This window comes from Tenrec ecaudatus, chromosome 13 (genome assembly GCF_050624435.1).
Source record: "Tenrec ecaudatus isolate mTenEca1 chromosome 13, mTenEca1.hap1, whole genome shotgun sequence".
Taxonomy (NCBI): domain Eukaryota; kingdom Metazoa; phylum Chordata; class Mammalia; order Afrosoricida; family Tenrecidae; genus Tenrec; species Tenrec ecaudatus.
Genome location: NC_134542.1, coordinates 69339049 through 69360289, shown reverse-complemented (window position 1 = coordinate 69360289; position 21241 = coordinate 69339049). Strand labels below are relative to the sequence as shown.

At 44.9% G+C, this 21241-nt stretch overlaps 1 protein-coding gene across 1 annotated transcript in view; it reads right to left on the bottom strand.

Moving 5' to 3' along the window:
* Positions 1–21241, bottom strand: part of LRP2 (LDL receptor related protein 2) — a 208528-nt gene that overhangs the window by 148458 nt on the left and 38829 nt on the right. Inside the window, exons 2-8 of the mRNA XM_075529132.1 lie at positions 19939–20049; positions 16009–16125; positions 4365–4475; positions 3962–4075; positions 2581–2697; positions 2056–2202; positions 34–153 (exon numbers count right to left, since the gene is read on the bottom strand). Coding sequence (XP_075385247.1) covers positions 34–153; positions 2056–2202; positions 2581–2697; positions 3962–4075; positions 4365–4475; positions 16009–16125; positions 19939–20049 — 837 coding nt within the window. The remainder of the gene's footprint in view (positions 1–33; positions 154–2055; positions 2203–2580; positions 2698–3961; positions 4076–4364; positions 4476–16008; positions 16126–19938; positions 20050–21241) is intronic.

Sequence of the window (21241 nt, the reverse complement as noted above, 5' to 3'; positions counted from 1 at the left end):
CGCAAGAGGTGACCCCTCCGATGTGTCACTTACCGACACAGGTGCGAGAATCGTTGCTGTTGATGGTGTAACCTTCGGGACAATAACAGACTCCTCCGGATGGGGAGCTGTGGCACTGGTGCTGACAGCTCAGAACAGGACACAAGGACACATCTAAACAGCCAAAAATATTTTTGTTGAGTGAATGAACCATTTCACTAGCTTATTTTTTCATAGAGGCGTGCATGTAACAGAGGAATGAGAGACCTGTCAGTGTTCACGCCTTGTATGACACAATGAAAACCCAACACATTGTTTTAACTTGTTCACGTGTCTGTGGCTATGTGTATGTCATTAGAAATTACATTTGGAGAAAAATCACATGTCATAAATTCAATTTTGTGTCTACCTTGTGGAAGGGCCCAGGAATTTCCAAGGTGGAATTAGATGAAGTAAACTTCATGAAAAAAGTCCATTACCTCTTCATTCTACTTTTCCACACACTTTTTGAGGCCCCTCCGCATATTACAATGATATCCACGGCTAGCTTCAAGGGGCAAGATTTGAGGTGGTTGTTTTTCTGTCTGTTAATTTTATTTTCTAGCTTTTGTATGATTGATGGACAGAAATCTCTACCCTTTGAAAAGAAGTCCAAAATGAAATGGCAAAGGTCGTCACAGAACTCTCTGCATATGTAAATCTCCTACATTTTGTCAGGAAGACACATCAAGGGTTTCAGCCGCTAAGGGTTTCAGCAGAGGAGCGGGTGGCACAGGACCTTATGAGTTGGGCTGCTAATGACAAGGTTGGCAGTTCAAATTCACCAACTGCTCCCTGGGAGAAAGAGGATGGGTTCCACTCCATTAAAGAGTTCATCGCAGAAAGCCACAGGGGCCGTTCTGCCCTGATCTGTAGGGTCGCTATGATTCAGCATCCACTCGAAGGCACTGAGTTTGGCTTGGGGATTTTCAACTACATGCCCCTTTATAGGCAAACACTGGATAATGTGTTTATAGTGTGCGATTGTAAACTCAGAGTCACACATTTTATTCTTACAGGTCAGTCAGGTGTCCACAAGGTTGATAGTAGATATCTATAGTGTAACACACACACACACACACACACACACACACACACACAAAACCAGTCCGTTTCCTCATAAATGAGTTTAGTAACCCCAGACATCATCTCACAGTACTGTGCATAGCCAGGTCATTTCAACCCCACCCCTGGAAAATTTTCTCAATGTCTATGAGGGAGGCTTCACAAAGTTTATGGGAAAACTCCTTTTATCTCTGAATTCCAGTTTTCTGCAAACTATTTTTGAAGCTATATCCCTCAGCTATCCTCAAAACCAGAGCATCTTTTTTATTATAGCTCTTTTTCCATCAATACAAACCAAAAATTTCTCGAACACCTTTAGCCTAACCCAGTCCAACCCATTTTCATGATCAATCCTGATCCGTAGAGACCCGCTAGGGTAAAGCTATAAGTCTTTAGAGGAGAAACTGCCTTACCTTTCTCTGAGGCATGGCACGTGGGGTTAACAGCCCAGTGCCATCAGGGCTCCCAGAAACAGTCATCAAAATGGGCATGACAACCATTTTCCCTGTGGGGGGTGGGCAGGAGGGGGCAGGACACAGATGTGTTGGAAGCCCCTCTCGTCTATTTTTTCTCTCCAGTCCACTGGCTCTAGACTTGCGCAAGTGGCTTACTTTGGCCAATTACATGTTAAAGAACATGACGTAGGGAGAGCCCTTAAAGAAGTTCATACAGTGGGGTTTGCCCCTTCACCACCCTGTAAACAAGCCTGGGTTAGCCAACTGGAGATGACACAGGTCTGAAGACACCATGTCTTATAAGCTAACACCAAGTCAGCATTCTAACAAGGCAGCGAACCAGTCCAGCACAGAAGAACTACCTAACCAGCTCGTAGAAATAAGACAGGTTTGCTGGAGTGTGGGTGTGGGGTTGTTATGGACTGACTGATACAGCTCTATAGCGGGGGGGGGGGGGGGGGAATCTCTTATAGAGAAACAGAGAATCTGTATTTGAAAGTTTAATTCCCATACTCACCACACGATCTTCCTGCAGTGGTGTTGGTTTCATCTTCTCCGGCTGGACAATCGGGAGTCCCATCACAAAGTTTTTCGATTGGGATACATTGTCCGGATCCTGGGCAAGCCCATTCTCTCGGGTAGCACTTACGGTTATCACTACTATCTGAGAGGGGGTGAAAAAGTTACAGACCATGAGCGGTAGAGCTTATTTGGGTTTTTTTTGGTTTTTATGCCAAGTGGCTCTAGACCAGAGGAGCTGACAGAAATATATAAGCTTTTATAATAACCGTCTTATGATAAGTGTCTAAACGTCACCCCTTTTACTGAAAGTTGGAGGAGTGGCAAAATGGAATTGTTGGTTTCCCTCTTTCTAGGAGGAAGCAATCACTAGCCAGGGTATGAGGGTGGGAAAGCTACTAGGGTCACCTCCTCCTCCACCCAAAAATCCCTAAACTCTACTCAACCCTAAACCTGTCTTTTTCACATTTAAAAAAAAAATCTAACATCAAACGCAAGACAAAGCAAGTTCCAAACCACTCACGACATCCATCTTCATCTCCATTGTCTTTGCAGTCGTCTTCTCCATCACAAACCCAATTGTGATCAATGCATCTGCCATTCGGGCACGTGAACTGATGGCTTCCACAGGTCCCGTAGTCTGGCAGCAGGAAATGGCAGGTTCACTCCAGATAGAAATCCTTTGCAATCCAAACTGCTCACCTCCCTGTCTGCCCTGAGCCTAGACCTCCATAAATTAATCCCTCAAGTATCTGGACCACATTTTGAAAAGAAGAGGAGAAGGAGGAGGAGGAGGAGGGGAAAGGAGATGAGAGCAGCTTGGGGTCCAGAAAATTAATTCAGGTTCCAGTCTCCTGTTACCCACAAGATGGTGTACACAATGGATTGACACAGAACAGAGAATGAAGATGCTAACGACATATAGGACCACAACAGTCGTTTGCGATGTAGGGCCAAATCCTGCTGGATCACAACAGCCATGCCTCCTACTCTCCACAAGTCACTGAAATAGGTGCCATTAAAGAAACCAGGCATGGCTCGTTGGAAGCTGGAGTGATGCTTAAAATATTTTAACAATCCCCTAAGGTGTAAGCAAGAGCCCTGGTGGCACAGTGGCTTAGGCCACGTCAGCACACCACAGAAGAAAGATGAGGCCGCCTGATCCTTGGAAACCCTTAGGAGCAGTTCCACGCTGTCTTCGAGGGTTGCTACCAGTCAAAACAGGCAGTGAGTTTGAGCGCTAACTGATCTGAACAAGAGTGTGGGGGGAGAAGACAGGGGGACACACACATTCTAGTCAATAAGTGATCACAACGAGCCCACGTAACGAAATTGGTACAAGTGTCTCGTGGAGCCCCCTGACCTATACACTTTGTGATACCTGGGGCCCAGAGGTGAGACCAGTACGAGAAAGGCGACACACGTTGAGGACAACAGCAGGAAAGGAAAAGCAGGTCAGTATGAAGACTCGGGGCGAGAGGCGCCTGCACTGCCTGTACCCGCTGAAGACGTCCCTGGCGCTCTCTCTGTACAGTAAGAATGTGAAGAGCGGGGAGGAGCTCGTGCTCCTAGGACCTCCCTCGCCCCTTTCCAGCCCCTCTCATTCTATGAAGATTATCAGACTCATTCTGAGACCAGGGTAACCTGAGAGTCTGGTGATACGATGTGCGCAATGCCTTGGCCTGAGCAAAGAATGCGAGCTGTCTATCACCAATGCTTCAACTTCACACAGATCCTTGGAAGATAAAATTGCTCAGGCCCAGCAGCACTGCTAACGGCTCTTCCCAAAGCCCCTAAATGATCTTCTGGCTCCATCCACTCCTTCTGTTGAGAAGGGTGGTTCAATGAATAAATAAATAAACGGGACTCCTAACCACGTGGCCAGGTTAAGGGGATCACCGTACTGCAAGAGAGCTCGTCGCTGCTGTCCTCACAGTCGTCGTTGTGGTCGCAGACAAAGGCTCGAGGAATACATGCTTCGTTGTGACACTGAAATTCGGAGTGATCACAGACTCCAGCTAGGACGCAAAGACCAGAAAGTTCAGTTCCACTGTCCCCGGCCGCCCAGACTGGGCCGACCCCAAGTTAAAAGGGGGATTTTTATTCCACAGAAGTGTGCTGATGCGTGATGGGTTAACAACCAGTTCTCCCAGAACGAAAAGGGCCTGATTGGCAGTGCTTCCCGCTTTCCATGGTGCAAACAGTCTCTCGTGACTGAGTGCACTGTAGCTGGACTTGGGAAGTGATGTGCCTAATTTGGGCGTTCGGTCAATAAGAACCACTGCACATTCTACGCATGTAACTTACTGCAGTTGGCTTCATCGGAGCTGTCCCGGCAATCAAATGCCCCATTACACTTCTGGCTCGTGTTATAGCAGGCGCCGTTGGCACAGGTCAACTGCTCGCATGTTGGGTACCCTATTTGAACAAACAAACCAAAAACGAAAATGAACTGCCTTTAAATTAAACTTTCAGCAAATATTTATGGGGTAAATATTATACGACTGACACTGAAGGATGGGTATGCCTGGATAGGCAAACACAGACCGGTTCCCTGTTCTTATGGGGATGTCACTTGTTATGCAGAGGAAAGAAACGGTGAGGCATTGACTCAAATGGCAAGTTACAAAACGTGAAAAATAAGAAGAGTCTTCAAAAAAGTCAGGAGGAAAGTGCATTGAGTAGGTGATGACTGTACAGCTCCTTCTTGCTGTGACCGAACCACTGAATGGTCAGGTAGGATGTGAGTTAAACGCCAACAAAATCTACAAAAACAAAAGATAATGTGTTTTCCATGAACCTTTTAAAGTCCCCTTGTGTAGATGGGGGATCCAGGAGCTCAGGGAGAGGTGACTCGAGCTGACAGGAATTCAGCATAGAACCATCTTTTACACGAAGCAGCGAATGTCAGAAACTAACTTACAGGACATGTGCACTGGGAAATGAAGGGTGCCTTCTTTCACTGGAGGATGAGAGAAGGAATGCAGGCCTGGGACAGGCAGGGGAGAGGGACTTGAACCCACTGGAATGTAGCTCAGAAGCTGTTTACTCTTCAGCAAGCTGCTTGTTCTCCATGCCATTGCTTCCTTAACCATACCTTTTCATAATTGCTTCCATTTTTCTCTTTTTCAGCAACTGCGGTTTGGTTCAATCTATGAGCGTGGGGAGATTTTCAGTGACCAGCAGGACTTTCTTCCAAGGAACCTCTAAGTGGGCTGGAACCCCCAACCTTTCAGGTGGCAGCAAGTGCACACAACAATGACACCACCCAGAGTACCGGCACAATTATCCTACGGTGCTCTGCTTTACTGCGGATCTCAGGATCTTCCAAGACTTCAAATCACTGGAAGTCATTGGGAATCATAACTGATTTTAACAGTACATAGCAATGCTGAAGCTGATAATAAAGGGGGCTTTTCAGTTAAGAACTTTCTTAAAAGAGTTTTAACCATTTGCCTTGTATGTTTTGCGAACACCCTCCTCATAAACGTAACATCTTCCTTGGCTTTGCTATCGTGCTGCTTTTATTGTGGTTCTCGGCTAGTCGTCTTCAGATTTCTTTCTGGCCGAGACAGCACAGCCCCACTGGGAAGCTGAATTCTGCACTCCAGCGCCTCACTGGAGGTCCCACAGACAAACGGGTTCCTCAGATGGCGCCTCGCATCTTCCTAGACACTCCATCAAGCAGGACAAGGCACAAAAGCTCTGTTTCCAACTGTATTAACCTGTCTGGTGGAAGGAACCTATACCTTTCAAAGGATGGCTATTTGTATCATTATTATCATTATTATTTCAAAAAGAAATGGGTTCAGATCTTATCTTCAGAAATTCAAAACTTTTAAAACCAAATAAATCAAGTGTCTTTAAATATTCAAAATACCAAAGTCACAGAACAATCCATCACATATTTAAATGGAAGAGAGATATAAACAGTAGGTCATCTTTTTTAAATGTAACTTAGCAACGATCTATTCTCTACTGAATTTTATTTCATTTCTTATTGGATTTGGTTTTTAAATGGTCGAAGCAAGTTCTAGTGCTTTCGGGTTACTGCTTTGTGTTTATCATGGCAATGGTATGCCTTGCAAATCCCCCTCAGAGTGGGTCTGCTTATTAATGCTCCCGTCATGACTCAGGCGGCCACTTAAATCCACCAAGGGCTTTCCCTTCATCCCGTGGGCAGGCTGCTTCTGGGGTCAGCAGTTATCTAGCTTTTAAGAGCAGCAAAAAGCAAGAAGACAGAAAACTTCTTTGCCATCGATAAGCTGTCTATGGGGAAGCAATTTTGGAGTGTGGTCTGTGGCGCTCTCATCTAAGGTGACTGTGTCTCAGCTGCCTACTCAAAGGTCTGCGGTTCAAACACAGCCCAAGACTCGGAGGGAGAAGAGACCTGGTGATGAACTCTCTGTAAGAATATCAAACACCTTGGGAAAAAAAGAAAACCCCATGACTCACTGCCATCGACCCATATGGGCCCTATACCGCCTAGGCATCCCTGTGGGGGCAGCTCTGCTCTTTGTTATAAGGTCACCGTGACTTCAAATCCAATCAAAGACACACACCTGGGGCAGATGTATTTAGGGGATCCTGTTCCCTTTTCCGGTACCATAAAAATGAAAGGGTGCTACCAATTGTTACTGCAATTGGGGAAAAAAAACAACAGGCAATCACATTGGCCATAGATAAAGGATTTGGGTTAAAAATGTACATGCGTATGGATTGTGATAAGAGTTGTATGACCCCCTAATAAAATGTAAACAAATAATAATAATAATAAAGTGTTGAAATGCAAAAAAAAAATGTACATGCAGTAAGACCTACCATAGCTGGCACCCTCTCAAAAGTGGAAAACTACAAAACCCAAAAATACAAGGCTATCCTACAGACTTCTGGTTCTCACCATTTTCACTGTATTCCTATGCATTTCCTATACAATAAAATACTCCCTAACTTGGTGCCAATGTGCAGGGGTGGGGGGAAAAACAAAAGCAAAAAAACAGCACCCACTGACAAGACTAGACACTAACCCAACTCACTCCACCAAAAAAGAACCAAGCTGTCTTGATGTCAGTCAGCGTTGATGGTCAGAGGTCAGCGCTGAATGAATGATCAACTTCCTCGTCTCCACCCACTCTGACAATGAATCTCTTCCCACCAGCAAGGACTGCCCTGCAGTCCCACCACACCTTCTGGTCTCTTTTGTAGATTGCTATCCTGGAAGCACACACCTAAGACCCGTTGCAAGAAGCTCCCTGGCTCAACTAAGTACGCCCTAAATCCCACTGCCATCGAGTTGCTCCCGACTCACAGCGACCCTATAACGTTCCACGGACTGCCAAAAACACAAACAGATCTGTCTTGGAAGGATAACCAGGATGCTCCTTACAGGCAAGGATGGCAAGGCTTTGTCTCAAGTTGTTTGGACATGTTATCAGGAGTGACAGTCCCTGGAGAATGACACCGGGCTTGGTGGGGCAGCAAAAAACAAGGCAGGCTGTACCAGCGGGTACAAACATCATCGGCGTGAGGGTGGGGCAGCACCAGGGGGGCTTGTTGAACGAAGATGCAGAACTGACTTGACTGCACCTGACAGCAACAGTATCAACAAGGTAGTCTATCTCCGAAAGGAGCAGATAACCTCTTTCTCTGGAGGAGCAGCTGGTGTGTCTGAAACACAGACCTTGCAGTCAGCAGCCCAGTGCTTACCTGACACCAGACACATGAAAACCTGATTCCAAAAGGTCTGCCTGCTTTGTGGACCTACACAGAGGGAAAGGGACCCACACATACTTGGCACTATGGGCCAAGTGGGACACAAACAGATTCCACTGGCCCTGATGGTTGCTATTGCTAGATGCCTGTGAGGTTCCATACGCCTCAGGAAGCAGTGAGGCACAGTCCTTTGGGGGCATCTAAAATCTTGTTTCGCACTTTTAAAATTTCTGTTTATTTGCTTGGCAAGGCTACATCTATCCTTGGGGTTGTTGCTCCCCAAGCCCCATGAAACAAACGCACCTATTGAAAGTATAGAAAAAGTCTAGAAAGAGATAAAAGACTATCAGGGAAACTGCTGGATTTTGTTGTAATGGCAAGGTTGACAAGCAGCCTCAGCCCTCTGAGGTTCATCTGATGAAAAGGTCCATTGTGAGAACAGCCTTTATCACACCGTTCCTTGCTCTCTCCCACTTGGAAGTGGTATATCTTCAGGCTTGTTCCCACCAAATTGAGTTGCTTCAAATATTCATACCACAAGATTGGTGCTTGAAGATCTTTTTAATCTTTTCTCTACTAGTGATTTAGTTTGAAGCAAGAAGCTCCCGTGCTATAGTTCTTGTGTATATAATCAGGGAAGAAGTTATAAGAATATAATCTGAAGGCTCTGGAGGTGTGCCCAAATGGAAATCACCTCCAGGCCCATGAGATACAAAGATAGAACACTATTCTCCATTATCTCAACAGGAAGTCGGCGAATACATTCTATTCTCACTTTGTGGCAAAATGAACAAAAAGAGAGAAAAGATGACAAACTGATTATCAAGAAAGAGAAGGCCCCTTCAAGGTGGATTAAAAGAAAATAGTTCCTGATACCAGTCTCGTCCAAACACCTGGGGCTTTTCAAAGTCCTAGTGTCCATCTTGTAAGCTACGCTGTAGCTACATCACTCTGGCTCCAGGAAAAGCTAATCCGGTTAAAGACGTGATTTGTAAGGCCAGGTTGACTATTTTAGCCACCAGCATGGAGTTGCAAGTACAATCTGCACCGCTAAAGAAGCAGTAATAGTAATAATTGTCAGGGGGGAAATTCCATTACCTTTTAATTCCATTTCTCCACAAAAATTTTGACGCTCCCTTGTACTGTATCAGAAAAATGCCTAAAATTTCCATCTGCAAGAACTCATTTCATTCTTTGAAAAAGTCTGCCATGCTAGTATGACACTCATTTTACACATATGGAGCTTGAGACGCAGAGAGTAATCTAAAAAAGTACAGACAAGCGGTAAATGAAGATGTCAAAATTCACACTCAGATAAACCCCTCAGGACCACTAATGTGAGTAAGGATACCAGGAGGGGAAAGAGAAGGTGGGGGGGGGGGAGCAAAAGAGGGAAACCGATAACAATGACTGACATATAACCCCCGCCCCAGGTGGACGTACAACAGAAAAGTGTGTGAAGGGAGACAGTGGTCAGTGTAACACATGAAAAAATAATAATTTATAAATTTATCAAGGGTTCATGAGGGAAAAAGTGCAGGGGGTGGTAGGGGAATGAGCCCATACCAAGGGCTCAAATAAAAAGAAAATGTTTTGAAAATGATGATGTGCTTGAAGATGAAAATGTGGGGGGAGTGGGGAGGGAGGGGGAAAAAAAGAGGACCTGATGCAAAGGGCTTGAGTAGAAAGCAAATGCTTTGAAAATGATTGGGGCAAAGAATGTACGGATGTGATTTATACAATTGATGTATGTATATGTATGGATTGTGATAAGAGTTGTATGAGGCCCCTAATAAAATGTTAAAAAAAAAATGAAAATGTGCTTGACATAATGGATGGAAGAATAGATGGCATTGTGATAAGAGCTGTAAGAATCCCCAATAAAATTATTTTTTGTTTAAATAATGCGCACTCGGGTCATCAAGCTCTGCAATCAGGATTCTAAATCTAACACAGATGTATCTACTGCGTAGAGCAGCTTTCAGGAACCCAATGGCAAAACCACTTCAGTTACCTAGTTTTCCTTACCTGTTGGCTTTGTCACTGTCTGCGTCTCACATCTCAAATCCTTACCTAGTCTCCGTCCCAGGTTCACTGATCTTAGACCTAAATGTGGCTGAGAGGTCAACTTCTATGACACGAGACACTAGATCTGTGGCACCTCTATTTGCATACACAGAGCTATCACTAGAATGTGCGAAGGAGTTAAAGACTTGCATACTTCCAGATTCTTCTATGATAATCATAATAGATGTGGAATCTCACACAGGTCCTAATATAGGGACTGAGCACCAAGATGGGGATTTGAGATGCAGTCTCGATGATAAACACATGCTGATCATGGCACTGGTACTACATATAGGGGAGCTCTGGTCCCCTAATGGTCACATGTGGGGCTGCAATCCGAAAGGTTAGCAGTTCCCATCCACCAGCTGCTCCCAGGGAGAAAGACCAAATTCACTCCCATAAACAGTCTGGGAAACTCACCGGGGCAGTCCATCCTGTCCTATGGGGCCGCTATGAGTCAGCATGGACTCCGTGGTAGGGAGTTTGGTGTTGGTTCGGTTCTATCTAAAAGAGCTCAGGTAGCATGAGGGTTAAAGTACTCGACTGCAAATCAAATGGTTGGTGGTTCCACCCCACCAGCTGCTCCAAGGACAAAGACGTGGCGCGCTGCTCTGTGAAACCCACGGGCAGCACTACTCTGCCCTGTAAGGCTGCTACGTTGGCATCGACCTCATGGCAATGGGTGTTGGCTCTGAGGCTCTCTGATTCCACTCAGAGCCGCAGCCCACCTTGGTCCCATTCCTTACCACTTCTTTCTGGTTAACCCCGGTTAAGCGGTGGAGCAGGGCACGCAGCCAGCATCTAACAGAGGAGACGGGAAGTGGGGCTGCATGCACCTCAGGGGTACGAGAGAGGGCACTTTCATATCACAACCAGAACAGGTGTGGGTCAGTCTCCCCACCCCACCCCCACCCCATGAGAACCTGGCTCCAGACCTCTCCAGTACTCCTCAATAAATCAACGCTGCGTGAATGTGCTAGGAACATCTTGCTCTTAGAATCTCTTTAGCCAATGCATGAGCTTATCTATGAAGATCCAGCTTCCCAGATAGGGCAAGCCTAACACTGAGAGGTAAAAAAAAAAAAAAAGGCAGGAATTCTCAGAGGTCTTTTTAAAGCTTTTGTTCAACGAATACCGACTATGCACCTTCAGATGTGCTGGCTCTAGAGAGGAGCCCTCCCCCAGCCCCAGCCCTCTCTGGAACTTACACTCTCACGGTAGGAGTGGGGGCAGATGTGAAAATAAGTATACACGGTAGAAACATGTGACAACAACAAAAATGGGAGGAAAATGACCAGTACCAGCTGTGCCAGTGGGAAGTAGCTGATAAGGTGATATTTGAACCGGGGAAAACATGGAGACCACGGGCGGGATGGGCAAGCACGTCTTCAGGAGAGGGGCAGTACTAAAATCTGTGCTCTGTGGGGGGAGAGGCGCCAGTCATGAAGAGCAGCTCGAGGTGACACCGCTGTAACAGCCAGCAGCGGCAAGCGTGGCCAGCAGCTCGAGAGGATGCAAGGTGGCTATGTTCCAGGTTTCCGTGTGACACCTGGGAAATGTCCGTCGTGTGCTGGCGTGGCAGCGAGTGAAGGAGAGGCTTTTCTTTCTTTCCTCAAGTGTTCAGGGTTCTTAATCCTATCTGCAGAGTGGGCTCTGTGATGTGGCCTCCCTCCCTTCTTTCGCACCTCTCGTGGAGAACAGGCAGAGACCAAGGTTCAGGAGCAGCTGAAACGCAGACGTGAGTTGTGAGTCGGAAGAGCAGCGCCTCCTTCCCTAGCACTCCCCTGGGCACAGAGGGACTTTTATTTCATGGCCCCCTCGAGTCCACGCTCCCTGTCTGCTGCAGAAAGGAAAGCCTTTACATGCTGGTGAAGGAAACGCTCGTGGAGAGACAAACGCAGGGGCAGGAGCAGCCCAGCAACAGGCAGGACAAACACCACTGAGCGCCCACCAGAACGCCCGCATTGTAGCCGGACTTTTCGCCCTTTCTCTAGCATTCCTACGTCGCTGCAAAGAGGGGCTGGGAGCCCAGGAAAATGAGCATCGTTTACTCGGGCCTCCAGCATTCTGGTACAGGCAGTGGAGAAAGGAAAACAGCCTGCGTGTTTGCCTGGGCAGGGAGAGGGGAGAAGCTACTATTTTTGAGCAAGTCCCTTCAGTGTGACAATAATTGCCGCATTGATCTGATGTTTATCTTAGACTTTGCATGAGTGGGTTTCTTCTCTCTGTCCCCCTTGATGCTAATCCCATTAGAAGGCCAATGGGCTGGCGGCTTGAGCCTCTCCGCGCCTTTGTAAAATCTTTCACTGACACGTTGCTTAATATCAGGTGCTACTTCACAGATGATCAGCTCGAGTAGCAAAATCAGGAAAGAGGGGGAAAGACAAAAGAAAAGATTTGTCCTGTTGCAAAGTTTTTGCTCTCTTCAGAAATGTTTCTCAAAGCAGCAGAATAATCAAAAGTACACTGTGCATTTGGTCACGTAGCAGGCAAAAAGACCAAGTCATCGAAAACCGAGTGTGCCAGGTTTATTTCCAAAAGAATCGTTCCACTGGGCCCCGCCATGAGAGAGAGAGAGATTCTGGGAGGGCTTGTGCACATCGGCCTTTGTTCTCTAAAGGAATGCTTGGAATGGATACAAGGGCTCTGCCCCAGAGCTCCATGTCTAGATGTTAGAAGCTTGGGAGGGTCAGGCCTATAGCCACGGGGTCTGGTTTGACAGATAGGCCTCTGAATGAAGGGGTCGGCTCTCTGACCCTGCCAAACATGTGGGGAGGGGGAAAAATAAGTCCTTCTTTGGAGCTTTTTCCAACAACCATTACTATATGTAGGTGGTTTCTAAGTACCTACTGTATCAAAGTTTTTCCCACCACTGCTACAGACAGACTTATTTTTGAGAAATGGAAAAATGAAAGCCCAGTCAAAGGTGATCCTACGTCTGTCCAAAAATAACCATTCCTGTGTGCCGTGGAGTAAAGTATCCACCTCCCAAAAATGACTCTGAATCCTAGTCCATGTGGGGATGTTCTCACCTAAAGCAGGGAGTCTTTAAAAGCTTACTACAAACACTCTGTTATCTTGAATTCCACTCTTCCATGGACTTTCCGAAGCCCCCCAGTATATTTCAATGAGTACTTAAAATCACTAAGTAGCCCAAGCGTATAACTGGATCTCTATCCCAAAGAGCGAGACTGGTGTACATGACATGCCTCCTGCTTGAACCACACTCCTTAGAGTCTGGATGGGACAAATGGTTAAGTGTTCAGCTGCTAACCTTGCAGGTTTGAGTCCACCTAGAGGCAACTAGGAAGACAAAACTCAGCCGCTGGAAACCTATGAAATGCAGTTCTGCTAAGACGCACCAGGGATGCCACGCACCGGCCTCAACCTGATGGCACAATGGCTTTTTATACACGGTAAGTATTCCTGCCTCACCACATAACATAGCCTTATCTCTGTTCATGCCTCCATATCAGTGGTTCTCACGGAAGTTGGGGGTGGAGGGGGATGCTTCCCAGAGAACATCTGACAATGTCTGGGGACATTTTTGCTTGTCACTGGCAACTGCTGAGCACAGAACATTGCCAAGCAACCTACAACGCACAGCCCTCTACAGGAAAGAATTAATTGGTAGCAATTGCACAATACTGCTTGAACTATGAAATGGTATGACGTCTGGATTAGCTCCTAATGAAATTATTTGGTAGGGAGAAAAAAACAGTCAGAGAAATTGAAGGGCCACTTTTACTCTGTCCCATAGTTTCATTGAGAGTCGGCATTTGGCTCGATGGCAGTGAGAGCATGTAAGTAAGTAAGTGTAACTCATAATAAAAATGTCAGTGAGACGTGACAGAAATTTCTTCATCTATGAAAACAATATAGTGAATTTATTACTGTTTTGATAAAATTCAGTCTCATTAAATTAACATAATCCTATGCTGAAGTATACTCTGGTTTTCCATTTAAAAAAAGACTATAAATAAATAATATATGTAATTATTTATTATAAATAAAATATGCAGTAGATTTGCATTTTAATTAAGTATATGTGTATAAGTTTTAAGATACAGAGCTTGAAAACAATAATTTTTTCTTTCTTAATAAATCATTTTACTGGGGGCTCTTACAGCTCTTATAAACAATCCATACAGCCATTGTATCAAGCGCATTTGTACATCAAATTTTCAAAACATTGTCTTTCTACTTAAACCCTTGGTAACAACTCCTCTTTTCTTCCTCCTCCAATAACAGTAACTTTTTAAACAAAACAGTTATGCAACCTTTAGGCAAAAACATTTTGTCAACTTTGATGGCTACAGAAAAGGATTCCAAGAACTTGGACACGGGATTTGGCCCTAAATTAAAACACCCCGGTGCCTGCACCCTTGCCTCTTGGAAATCCATAGGCTCTGCAAGAAGCCAGGGCAGTCGGGACGACAACGTTGTAAAACAGATGAGTTATGTGAAAAGTATAAGATAGCAGTTGGTGTTTAGTGCACAACCAACCGCTCCCTTTCCCACTTCCCACGACAGTTTCAAACAAAGAGTGAAAATGAAAGGGGGAAACCTGCCTCTGCCACCCTTCCGCTCCCTCGCACCCCTCACCACCGCACTAGCACTTCTTCCTCAGGGCCTTGATGCGGGCCATTCGCGCCCACCTGGTGCGCATCTACCTGCGACGAGCAGAGCACAGCAATGATGCTGGATGTTGACAACATCGTAATTCCATATACAGGGTAGGAGGGAAAATAATAATATATCATTGGAAAACCCCTTAATATAGCTAGATTTATTTTCAGAGCCACGGTGTGGCTGAAGGGTACATGACCTGTATGATTCTAGAACAATGTGTACATTGCACGTCTTCCTTAACAAATTAATTAAACTTTTTTTAAAAGCTTGATTGAAAATGCTTGTCCAGACATTCTAGACATTTTATAAAGTTCACTTCCTTTTTTCCGTTCCTTTTTATAACAGCTCCTTACTCGTCTCCTGCCAGGTTTCTTCTTCTTCTGTTTTTGTCACTGGAAGGGCCATTGGCCAAGTCGTCAGGCTGTTGTATTAGGAGCTTGAGACTTGGCTGCAAAGCGTTCACATGGAAAAAAATCCAGACAGTCTGTTTCGGTTGTCTTTTCTTTTCCCTAAAGTAGCATTTCCTTCGGTCTCATTGCATTTGCATTAAAGCGCTCGTTTTTTATCCGCTCGTCGTAAATAAGGGACAAAGGCACAGATGTCGGCCGGTGGCACAGACCTCTGGTTCTCGCTGAAGCGTGCATAAGGCAAGGCTTCGCCGTTCTCCAAATAAAGACCTTCATGGGAACCAATCACCAGCCTGGAAGCCAGAGACTTGGGCTGAACCTTAATGCTGCCACTCATTCTGCAACCTAGAACACGCCCTTGGAACTTCGGCAGGTGTCATGGTCGCTGGTCCGTCTGTCTTCATATACAACCAGCTACTCTAATAACTGGAATTTACATAGCTCTTTACAGTGTGCATCATGCAGCAAAATGACACACCTGATTTTGTCACTATTTTCAGCCAACCGTATTTCCTCCGCTTGCCTTTGCAAAAGAGCTACTCTTTGCTATCTATTTCTCCACCGGTACTAAAAGAAGACCCCGTAGCTCACAAACATCTCCCGAGCCAATTTGTGGCATCCAGACACCCAGTACCCTTAGAAAGTTGCCAGCAGTGTGTCTGGGTTCTCTGTGCTGTTCATAAAATGAAGGGAGACAAGGCGAGCGCTTCAAACCCGGGTATTTAAACAAGGTGTGATCCCAAGGAAATCAGGAAAACCAGGAATCCCTGGGTTAGAAAAGCCATTGAGAACTTCTACCCAGAAAGTTCCCACAAGAACACAAGTTAAAACTGACCAAATGTGTGCTCGGTGTGCTCAGTGACCTTTAGGGGCTCCATATTAACAATAAAAATCCCTCGCTTCAGAAAAGGCAGAAACCCCATGTGCTACGGCAGGTCACACTCGGTATGTCTTGCTAAAAATAGTCTCCTATCAGAACATCACCGCTAATCCACCAAAGAATCTGCCACCCGATTAATAACAAGAGGCATATTGTAGACATTTCTGTCCATCAACAATGCTAACAAATTGATTCAGATGCCAGAGGGACAAGGGCGAAACCCAATACCACGCCGAGGCTGAAATGAACTCACGGCAATCTCTCTCGTCAGCTCCGTCTGAGCAGTCTCGGACGTGGTCGCACCTGTACTCCTGCGGGACGCACTCACCGTCGGAACATGTTATCTGATGGCTCGAGCATGTGCTCCCAGCTGTGAGGCAGAAAAGCATGGCTTAATGTACATAAACTGTTGTAAGATCCCCCAGTAAAATGATGTATTCTTTTTTTTAATTAATAAATCTTTTTATTGGGGCTCATACAACTCTTATCACAATCCGTACATACATCAATTGAGCAAAGCACCCTTATACTTTCGTTGCACTCGTCATTCTCAAAATTCACCTTCCACTTGGGTTCCTGGAATCAGCTCGGTTTCCCTTTTTTTCCCCCTCCACCCCCTCCCTACTCCCCCCTTCCCCCTGGCCCCTTGATAGTTTATAAATAATTATTATATCTTATCTTACACTCCCCGGCATATCCCCTCACCCACCTCCCCATTGCCCATCTCCCAGAGAGGAGGCCACACATAGATCTCCAAGATCGGTTCTCCCTTTCTACACCCCCTTCCATCCTGGTGTCGCCACTCCCACCGCGGGTGTTGAGGGGTTCATCTGTCCTAGATTCCCTGTGTTTCCAGATCCCTACTGCACCGCTGTACATCCTCTGGTATAACCAGGTCCGCAAGGTAGAATTGGGGTCATGATAATTGGGAGGAGAGGAAGCGTTCAGGAACTAGAGGAAGGTTTTGAGTTTCATTGTTGCTACACTGAACCCTGAGTGACTAATCTCCTCCCCACTATCCCTCTGCAAGGGATGTCCAGCTGTCTACAGATGGGCATTGGGTCCCCATCACACACTCCCCTCATTCATGGTGATGTGATTATCACCACTACCCCACCTTTGTTGTTTGAGACCTGGTCTCCTCTGCCCTTCACAATCACCTATGTTGGTGTGCTGCTTCCGTGTGGGCTTTGCTGCTTCTGGGCTAGATGGCTGCTTGTTTGCTTTCAAGCCTTTAAGTCCCCAGATGCTATATCTCTCAGTAGCCGGGCACCATCAGCCTTCTTCACCACACTTGTTTATGCACACTTTCGTCTTCAGCGATTATGTGAGGAAGGTGATCACACAATGATTGTTTTTGTTCCTTGGTGTCTGCTACATGGTCCATTCAACACCTTGTATTCGCTTAGGCCGTGTGCTTCTTGTCTGTGGGCTTTTATTTATTATTTTTAATGTATATGGGCTATCAAACTCAGGTCCATACACTGGCATTTACCAAGTATCAAAGAGGATACTTAAAGCAAAGCCCCTAGAGAGTGTATTGAACATAAAATTATTAGGGCCGCAGATCAAGGAGAATGTGTGGAAAACGCAATATAGACCAAGAAGCTTCTAAAGAGGATAGATGAAATAAGAATTTTGCCGCTACTGTTACTACTTCAAGGATCTGAAAATATGGGTGCTCTGTGAAGATAAGTCCTTCTCATAGAAATCCCAATTTACACAAAAATAAAATGTGTCAAATATTCACAGTGGTTCCTCCTGAGTGGTGAGATTATGAGTTTTCCTTTAATTTTCTCTTACATGAATTTTCTGCATCAACTACCGAATATCTATTTCATAAACAGGAAAAAGTTATTTTTAGCTAGCTTGAGATTTATTGATATCGGTGGAAGCAGGCCATCTGTAGTCTGTCGGGTTTGCCTTTGGATACGAAGTGGATAAAACAAAATGAATGGATACCTGTGAAAATGAGGTGGAACTAGTCTGCATATCTGAGGCGGGAATGACCCAGACTTGCTAGGGTTATCTTATGAGATTTTTCAATTGTCCACATAAGAAGAGAAACATTTGGGGGAATGTAATCCTCTAAGAAGGAATATAATCCTCCCAAAGAGTAAATACGTTGTCCCCTACATTTTAAAGAAAGGGGGGCATTCTTACACCGAGCTTCTTACACTTCTACGTAATAAAGATTCTTCTATCCTGACTGTTCAAGTAATACCAACTACCCTAAGGTTGTCCCTTCTCCCCCATGGGATCATATGGATCCCCTATGATACAATATACTTTGAGGTCAATCATACCCTTGAATCACTAAGGATCCTGCAGGGCTAGCTTGTTCTTCCAGATGGGTTTCCCAAAAACAAGCATTTCTTACTGGGTTAGCCTTCCCCTCAGTATTTGGAAACTACAATCCATCGACTCTGCTCTCAGGACAAGATCTGACTCCATCTCAAACACCGACCCATAGCTGGGCCTTGTCCATGCTCCTGTTTGTTTTGGCTGGTTCTTATACACGCCTTCCTTGGGACGGCCATTTAGAGCCACTGCCCATCTCCCGGCCCTACGTAGTCTGATGGCTTCCGGTTTAACCACCTTGCATTGATGGGCCCTACCAGGCTGTTGAATTGTAGCCTTCAGTCTAGATTTAAATTAAAGCCAAACTCGTGGGTATTTTTAAGAATTTCTACTATTTTCTTCAAAAGATCTACTATTTTCTGAAAAAGCACATACTCCATGCTGGACTCGAAAGTCTGGGACTAAATTCCAACCTTCTATAAACGTATCCAGAACCTGCTGAAAGCCGTGGGTCCTCCATCACTATCTATTTAAAGACAACACATTCGCATATGTTCAATCGAAACATCTTTTTCTTCTTCGATCTTTGAGGATAAATAACTACACCAAAATGCTCAGCAGGGTCTCTGCTGACATCTCAAAACTGACACGGAACGATCCCAAGTGTCCAAGATGTGTGATATTTCATGAGACAGAATGTGTGTGGGACATTCAAAGTGCAAGGTCACGTAAGAATTAAGACTGAAGCAGTCCGGATGAGGAGGCTGTGGTGGCCACTTCCAGGCTGATATCTTCCTCTCAGCATCTAACTCAGTCCAACTTAGACTTTCTGAAAGTTGTATTTGGTCATATAAGGAAACATGGAGAAAGAATGTTGACGTTTTCACTTCTAGGTACAGAAAGGGGCGTGATGGAGGTGTAAAAGCTGGCACATCTACAGCATTCATGTAACCATGAAAAGCCAACAGGCTAAAAAGGGTGGAGCAGAAAAATGGACAGAAATTGGATGGTGTTCCTGTGCTGAGCCAGGAACTGATTAGTCCTGTGAGAACTCCACCTTGACTCTCTTACTGCATGATAATAATTTCCTTTTTGTTTAATTGTTTGATAACTGGTCTTGGTTCACTGTCATTAAAAACACCCATGTGGACATAAAAATCGTTTTCAATTATACTGATAGCCTTAATAGAGACAGCAGTGGAATGAATGACACACATTATAGACATCTTTTACATTTCCCCAAGATTACCCACAACCAAAATTACTGTCAACTCCATCAAAACAACTCTTTTATGGTTTGATCTTAAAGATATTCAAATCTAAGGATTTCTTCCAGGTAACCATCTTTGTCGAGGTACACAGTAGTTGCCAAAGTTCATGTCGTTGCTGTTGACAATTTTCCTTGTTGCAGCTCATTTGGTGGTAGCTGCAGCTGCAGTCACTGAAGTCACCATAAACTATGCCTTTAACAGACCTACCTGCTCTCTCCCACTTTCATTCAATACAAAAGCAGACGGGTTTATGCTCTGGGGGAGATTTGAATGCAGGGTGTACCAAACGAGCAGCAGATCTCATCCAACTGCCTCCAAGCCCATGAAGAACTCGGCCCGTACTGTTCTATTTCTTCCTCGTGTGCAACATAGTCCAAATTAATATACTGTACACCTATCCTGTTTGTGAACAGCCTGGATATATGAAGGAAGACACATTCACATGTTCAATATCCTCCAACCCCTCAATAAGACTGCTTGCATAGGTTCCCTGGTCTTTTAAGGATCAGCTCAGCATTTATCAGCAATCATTGCACTGTGTTGTATAATGGTGACCCATTAGATGTCAAGTGTCCATTGAGACAAAACAAGATTCTTGGAGAAATGCTTACAACAGTGACGTTCATCCGAGCCGTCTTCACAGTCCACCTCCCGGTCACACGCCCAGTCCTGAGGGATACACCTCCCTGTACTCTCACACCGGAACTGGCTTGACTGGCAAGCTAAAAAATAATCATAATACAGAAAAGGATTTTAAATATCGGTCTGAGCGGTTCAAAAGGAGGAAAACTAAAACTGAAGTGGACTTGGAATCTTTAGAGACACACAAGTTTACTTCACAGCTATGGAAGACAAGAAGAGAAGAAAGAGAGAAAGAGAGAAAGAAAGAGAGAGAGAGAGAGAGAGAGAGAGAGAGAGAGAGAGAGAGAGAGAGAGAGAGAGAGAGAGAGAAAGAAAGAAAGAAAGAAAGAAAGAAAGAAAGAAAGAAAGAAAGAAAGAAAGAAAGAAAGAAAGAAAGAAAGAAAAGCATTCATTATGGCAAACATCCAGACCACTCCAGGTATCAACAAGCAATGTTTATTTTCAAACATAGATAATGAACTCTTGCTCAGTAGACTTTAAGGCAAACAGTAAACAGCCCTCACAGGAAAGCCTGTGGACTTTAATCAGAGCTCAGTCAGAAAATCTTGGCAGTGGTCTTACAACAAACCAGAAGATCTAAAGTACCATATTAAAAAGAACGGCTAAAATACAAATTTATAACAAAAAATTAAATTAGAACTTTTAAGGATAAATCAACTATATTTGAACATTTTTATCACAATTAAGAGTGAAGAATTAAGACTGATGAATCGGAAAGCCCATCAGCTTTGGAAAGATCCATTTCCCGTGATGCAACCTAAAAGGTGGACTCTCCCGATTGTGCTTTTTCTTTGCATGTCCCCAAGCTTGATATGCCTGTGCCTGGTAAATGTTAGCTGCTATCTCTGCTATCTTCGCGATGGTTGTGGAGTACTGAAATGCCATAATCCTCCATGTAGAGTTGTTGGTATAAGCACTCATTTATTCCTTTATCCAAGCATCCACTGTTTTTGTGGTTTTGCTCCAAATGTGTGACTTAAAATGAATTCGGTACACCGCAGGCAGGCAGAGGTGGCACATGACCATGAACCGACAAAATGTGATCCAATAGCATCACGCGGGAGCTTAGAAATAAGCAGCAGCTCAGGCCTCATCTCAAACACCAAATCAAATCTGTTAAGATCTATCCCCCCGTTTTCATTCCCCCCATTTGGGGATGGACTATTATTCCATACAACACACCAAATTTTGACTGTTGTGTTGTGCTGTAGAATGGCCAGCAATTCAAAAATGATTCAATTTTTCATCCTGATTTTTAGATGCTAGTCCTTG